This window comes from Acyrthosiphon pisum, chromosome A2 (genome assembly GCF_005508785.2).
Source record: "Acyrthosiphon pisum isolate AL4f chromosome A2, pea_aphid_22Mar2018_4r6ur, whole genome shotgun sequence".
In the NCBI taxonomy this organism is placed as follows: Eukaryota; Metazoa; Arthropoda; class Insecta; order Hemiptera; family Aphididae; genus Acyrthosiphon; species Acyrthosiphon pisum.
The window spans coordinates 110,572,181-110,579,480 of NC_042495.1; the positions used below are offsets into that span (position 1 = coordinate 110,572,181).

Genomic DNA, 7,300 nt, shown 5'->3' on the forward strand with positions numbered 1-7,300 from the left:
GATCGATGATGTGCGGGTGTGGAGATTAAAATTTAATTGACGTCTATAAATAACACTTAGCCTTCTACTCGTAATTTTAGCCAACAATTTATAATACGGCATTAAAAGTAGATGATACGATAGTGCCGACGGCTCATTATAGTGTTATACAGGGTGTAACGAAATGATTTAATAAATAAAAAAAATTGACACTGTTAAACAATTATTACGTTTAAAATTAATCCAAAAAATATTGATGAATTAAAAAATTGTAAAAATAAACTATTTTACTCCAACGTTTTTACCATCAAAATTTGTCTAAAAATTGTCTATTTTGAATTTTTCAGAAGAAAAGGTCAGGTTTTTCTGTGACACACTTTATGTTTATATTTGACAAAATATTACCTAGCCACATCAACAAAATTTCAATAAATTACCAATTACTCGAGTAATAAAAAATTACTGTCATAGAAGATTTATTACCATATTAATATGGTACCATTCTACAGTATACAATATACATAATACACATACCTATTGTTTTATAAGTGGCATGCTAGGTACTAGATATCTTTCCTCTACAAGGAAAATCAGGAAATAATATAGATTTGTTTTTGGTTAAAGTGCAGTGGAAAAATATCTAATACCATGCTACTATATTATTTTAGGAATTTAATTTGATTTATTTTAAATTCTGAGCAGAGCTCAGAGTCTTACAATAATGTTTTTTTTTTTTTTTTTTTATCTTGCATACGAATTTCTACCAGAATGAGTGCTTCAATTTCAACATATAGGTAGCAGAAAATTGGATTAAGATGGCACTTTAAAGAGGACATTTTTCGACTTTCTTGATTGTTAATTAATGCTACGGGAAAAACTACCGACAAATACGTAAAACCGCTTTGTTCATCACCATAGCGACGAATAAAAAATTATAATATTTTAATATTAATTCAACTAACAGGCACTAATAAATAATAACAATATAAAAAATCCAGACTGACGAATCGTCTCCGCTCAGAATCGTTTTTCTTATACAATTATATTATTTCGTTGAATTCAAGTTTAATACAATCCATTATAGGTATATTGACCCAATTGTAACCTACTGTACAGGAGAGCGACATCCACTTACCCGCTTTTATTATTGTTGATATGTGTTATCTTTTATAAAAATAAACAAAGGGTTTCAAAAATAAGTAAGAAAAAAATCTAAAAAATTGTTCCCTGCCCAAAAATATATCCGTGTTAAAAATAAAACACATAATAATTTTAAAATAAAATATCATTACATTCATGGCTCCGCTCAGAATGTGTCTATAGTATTAAAACTAAAATTAATTTAAATGCATTATTATAGTTAGAACAGCCCCCCCCCACCCATTGTTAATTCTTGGGTGCACCACTGTCTATCACAACATGATTTAAATCAGAATCAAACATTTCTAACTAAATCGATAATATATTTTTTCAGGATTTTAATTAAATAAATAATTTATTTTTTCAGAACGAAAAAGTTCAACGCGTGAAACATTTTAATTCTAAAAATAATGTTTCTGTTTTTTATGGTTTATTCCATCAGTAATTGTGGTAAAAGCAAATTTCCGGTAAAATTGTGTTCTATGAAATAATTTTGATACTGCATCAATTTTTCGTAATTTAGTAATTACTGTGGAAAAAGTTATTCAGTTTCTAACTTCAACAAATTCATAATTAATCGACGATGCACTCTGTATAGTAAGTATTTATCAAAAATAACAGTATTGAGTTAGTCAATTAATCTATTTATTTATCACAATTTTATTTGTATATATACCAAATTACTAACTAGTGTAAATTTAAGTTTTGTTCGAGATTGTAGCTTTTATTTTAAAATGTATGATTAATCTATAATACGATAAGCTTATCAAAATTAAAAATGCAATTCCTGACAGTCGTTTTATAATATTATTACGAGTATTTTACGTAATAAGTACCTAGTACTAACTAGTATAATCTATGTCTGCAAATTCTTTCTCCCAAATCCTTTTTAATTAGTCAATTTAAATGTTAAATGTTAATTAAAATATTAGGAAGGTACCTATTGACTATTGTACATATTATATTATACAACTTAACGAAAATTTCAATGAAAATTTACGTACTCGTAAAAAAATAGGTTTTATTTATTTTATTCCACAAACTGAACTTATTAAACCATAGATAATGTGTCTCATGACATTCAATGCATAGATTATAATGGATTATTTTCTACTTGTGTTATACTAACTCACTGATCATTTTTAACACTGTACACATACCTACTATTGCTCTGCAACACTCAATAGTAATAATAATAATATAATCATTTCAAATCAATTACCTAAATATGATATCAAATTATTAAAATACTTATAATATATTTTAAAATAATAATAATATCACATTTATCACAAATTACTACAATTAATGTTTAAATAAAAAATAATAATTTGTATCTTAGTTGTATTATTTTTTTTTATGTATTCACTTAAATTGTAACATAATATTTGAATAATACTGAATGATCGTAGCTATATTAGAGGGGTGGACAAATTATTAATTAGACAACAAGTATATAAAATAATATATTTCATATGAATAAAAACCACAAAAAAAATTAATTTACCCTTATTCTTTGATCGGTGTATAAATAAAAAAATTTTGTGGGATCACCCGAAATTTAAAACCACTGTGGACTGAAAAGTCACAATCCGCCAAGCGTCATAGATTTATGGCTATATTGGCTATACTCTTATGTCTAATAACTACCTATGTAAATATGGACATAGCTAGGTATTATTTTTCCCATTTAAATAGGTAGGTTATAACTATGAACTATATCGTTTGTCTAAAATATTTATATTTCGATTATAATCTCTGTTTAATATAATATTATAATTGCAATCAGTTGTTAAAACAGAACCAACGTGTTTCCGGTAAGTACAAAAGTCACAAAGTTCAAAAATATTACGTAGATAATTGTGTAATTATTGGTTATATATTATTATCATATTATACAGTATACTTATCAAACACATTTATAGATTAGTTAAACTGAATTCTTCTAATTAAACAAATCATTTATAAATCATATTTCAATGCAGAAATTTATACATGGGCCCAATTTGTTATTCAATTGTTATTATTTTTTATATCGGAATATGAATATCAGATATGATATAGTCATGTAGATAGGTACCTACAATTTATTATAGAAATAAGAACTAAATAATTAACATATTTTTCTATACACCATTAATATTAGATAAACAATTAAATATATAAAGTTTATGCAAATTGCATTTAAAACAAAAAAACAAAGACATATACGTTATTCACATAACATTATAATATATCTTATTAGGTATATATATATACTTTTTCTTTTTATTAGAAGTCACTGCAACAAAAATTATTGGTTTATATATTTATTTATTATTTTATTTATAATATAAAGGTACTAGGTATACCGCTTACGTAAATAAACACAATTATTGTAAAATGGTAACTACGTATTTTTAATGTTATATTTTGGCTTTATGACATATAACCATGGATTAAATATACTTAAATATTAAGTACATTTAATCAATTATATTAATAATAAATTAATATACAGGTATAAGTACTGTTTAGGTCTATATTTTATATTTTAATGACACCCCCCCTCTCTTATTTATTATCGTATTGTATTGAAATATAATAGCTGAAAACACTAAAAACGAATGCAGTCGAGAAATCAATGCAATATGAAAACGACATATCCATGATCCATTTATTATAATATGTATAATATATGCTTTGTGCTTAGATATTCTTCCAATAAATAAAAATATTATTATCAAATACCATAAATTATACAATCAGGTGTGGATCTAGAGAAGGGGTCCCTGGGGGCCCCTCAAACCTGTATTTCTAAAATACTATATATTGTTAAAAACAAATTGCATACAAAATATAATATTATGGTATCAAAAGTTTTCTGAAAATCAAGACTCACCCTCCCCCCTCTGCAACCAAGTCACTGGAGTCACCCCTGTACACAATTTATTAAATTGATTAAATTAATAATATTATACAAAAACTAATCACTGTTTCAACCGTCAAACTTTTTAGATTTTAATTTCAGTTATTCAAGTAATAATTATAGAATCGACTTCGGAGTTAAATATTCACTGTAACTCTATTCTCGTTGGGGTAACGTAATACTTTAAGTTTTAAACGCGTAGTGAACATCAAGCGAAAAAGATAATGTCGAGAAGTCTCGTACGTCATTGTTTACAACTTTACGAAAATGTGTAATATGAACTTACTACGAAATACAATGGTTATAATATTAATATTAACTACTGATACTAACAATTAACAAATAATACACTATTGATTAGTGATGGGTTTAACGGTCGTTTAGTTGGTAAAAGCTGACGGGGCTCCTCTCCCAATATGTATACTGGGACCCATCTAAATTAGATACCTACCTGTCCTACCTATCTATTTAATTTTTTTGATTTTTACCAAAAATTCATAAGCACATTTTAAATTGCAAACTGCAATATAATTTACACTATTGTTAGGTTAGGTTAATAAAAATAACAATTTCGTAACTCGTAAGTATACTGATTCGCATTTCGTACGAGGTTCCTCTTATGGATTTACTGACTTTATTTGAACAATATTGAACTGCGTCTAATATCGATGATTTCTAATTTGCAGGTTTCGACGGCATTAAAAAGAACAGAAAAAATTGAGCGTTGCACACGGGCACGGATTTATAATTATTTAATATAATATGCCTAAATAAACTTGTACATAGACTATAATATTATATTAACAGTGATTCCGCGCTCACTACGTTTAAGCACGAAAATTATTATACATAATAATAATATGTTACAAATATTATCATATTACATAGGATGCTTTCGGTCTGGTACAACAGGTGGGAGGCAGTAGTGGTGGCAGCGGCGGCGGCGGCGGTGGAACTAAAACTTGCTACTACAGTGAAACACAGATTTCGTGTTTAAGATGTTACTATTATTATTATTATTATTATTATTATTATTAATATAATTATCGTACCAGTTTAAAGCTTTATTAGTCGTTCGCTTAGATTGGATTTGACTATAATATTATGTTGTTCAGTATTCGAGCATTATTCTACCGGTTTACACGTGTGGGTGAGTGGGTGTGTGGGTGTTTGGGTGAGTGTGCCTTCGAATCATCATCAGGGAATAATAATAAAAATAAGTAGGTAGGTAACGAGTATACACGCACGATTTCCGTCGAAGATGAGAAAAAAAAAATAAATTTAAAAAACATCTGATACGGGCCCTGATACTGAAAACGATCATAAAAATAATTATCACGAATGATGTTATATTATAGGTTATCCGTTCGGTCCTAATGTCAAATCCGCAACCGCCACCGTCCATTATAACATATACCGTTGTAATACAATACGAATTATTTTAACTCGTAGGTACCTAATTATATTTCAATAATAATACTAATTAGTAATTACCTACTATAAGAGTGTAAGCTGTGACAAAATGGAACCACCCGTAAAGAACTTGGCAAGTATAATAATATATTACATGTTTCGTGTTGTATTTTTTTTTTATTGTTTGTGTAGTTTTTTAAGTCCGTAGAAGAAGGTATATAGGAAGAGATTATTAGAGACGTATCAACCAAGTGTGTGCTTAATGAGTATTTTTTTTTAATTCGCACCCTAACCCCCTGCAGACGTGACGTGATGGTAAACACGCGTTATTCATAACGTTATTCTCAAAATTCGAAAAGATTTGACTTTCATATTTTGATAAATGCCTGTATAGTAAGAATGTCAGTACGGGTGCATGTAGAAAATATGTGTAATACTGTGATTTGCATTTTAGATTTTGAGTGAAACGATGAATGTATTGATTTTATAATGATGTGTGTTTTTTTTTTTTTTTTTGTGTCTGTCATCACCAAAAAGCTTTTAGAACAGTAAAAATGCTTAGATTTTCTTCAACAGTATCTTTTCTGATAGGAAAGTGAATCTAGTTGGTACTTTGGAGGGGGGGGGGTCAAAAGTAAAAAATTCCCAGTAGTTTTCAAAAGCGCCGTGAAAAACAAAAGAAAAATTAAGGAAAAACGGGAATTCTTACACAAAATCTGTTTTTGAAAAAATCGATTTTGGTTTTTGGTACAACTCTAAAAGAAATGATCGTAGGTACTTGAAATTTTGACTGAATGTTTATATTAGCATTTTCTATACACCATATTATTTTCCAAATATTTTGACCTATTTTGAGCTCTTTACGGACATTTTCAGTTTCCATATTTTTTAGTTTTTTTTCTATAAATATCAATAAAATATTACTTATTAGTTAAAAAAGCTTGAAAATCTAATAAAAGGTTCCTAGTATATTGTTTCAAAGGCAGATGAAATAATTAAAAATCCATACTTACAATTTTTTTTTATAAGCATCTTATAAGTTCAAATATTGACAATACATATACGTAAAAATGACGAAAACTTGCAAATTATTTTGAGTTAGAAATTTATGAAAAATTTTCTTTTTAAATCTAAGATTTGAAAATGTAATACAAGATTCCTCATAAGTTTGTCTACCTTTTTCAAAAAAAAAAATGTCTACAAGCAAGTCAAATTAAACTTTTATGAGCGTTTGAAATTCATATTTTTACAACATTTGATATTCACTTGATTTCTCATGTAACGATTTTTTTATTTTGTTGTAATTAAAAAACGAATGACTGTGGATACTTGAAAATTTTACTGAATGTTAAAATTAGAATTTTCTATACACGATAACATTTTGAAAATATTTTAACTCTTTTTGAGCTGTTTACGGACATTTTCAGTTTTCAATTTTAGATTCTGAGTGGAACGATGAATGTATTGATTTTACAATGATGTGTGTTTTTTTATTTTCTTTTATTTTTATTTTTATTTTTTTTGTGTCTGTGTACACGATAAGTAGTCGAAATAATGCTACGATTTTCAACTTCAGTATCTTGTTCGATCAGAAAGTGAATATCGTTGGTGCATTGGGGAGGTCAAAATTTAAATTTCCCAGTGGTTTTCAAAAGCGCCGGGAAAAACAAAAGAAAAATTAAGGAAAAACGGGAATTTTTACGCAAAATCGATTTTTCACAAAATTGAATTTGGTTTTTGGTGTAACTTTAAAAAAAATTACCGTAGATACATGAAATTTTGACTGAATGTTTATCTTAGCATCTTCTATACACCATAACATTTTCAAAATATTTTGATGTATTTTGAGCTCTTACGGAC

General features: G+C 27.3%; 1 protein-coding gene across 1 annotated transcript in view; it reads left to right on the forward strand.

Moving 5' to 3' along the window:
- Positions 1-5,136: 5,136 nt before the first annotated feature.
- Positions 5,137-7,300, forward strand: part of LOC100169295 (peptide transporter family 1) — a 15,487-nt gene continuing 13,323 nt past the window's right edge. The window contains exon 1 of the mRNA XM_001946522.5: positions 5,137-5,573. Within this exon, the coding sequence (XP_001946557.2) occupies positions 5,550-5,573 (24 nt within the window). The 5' untranslated portion in view covers positions 5,137-5,549. The remainder of the gene's footprint in view (positions 5,574-7,300) is intronic.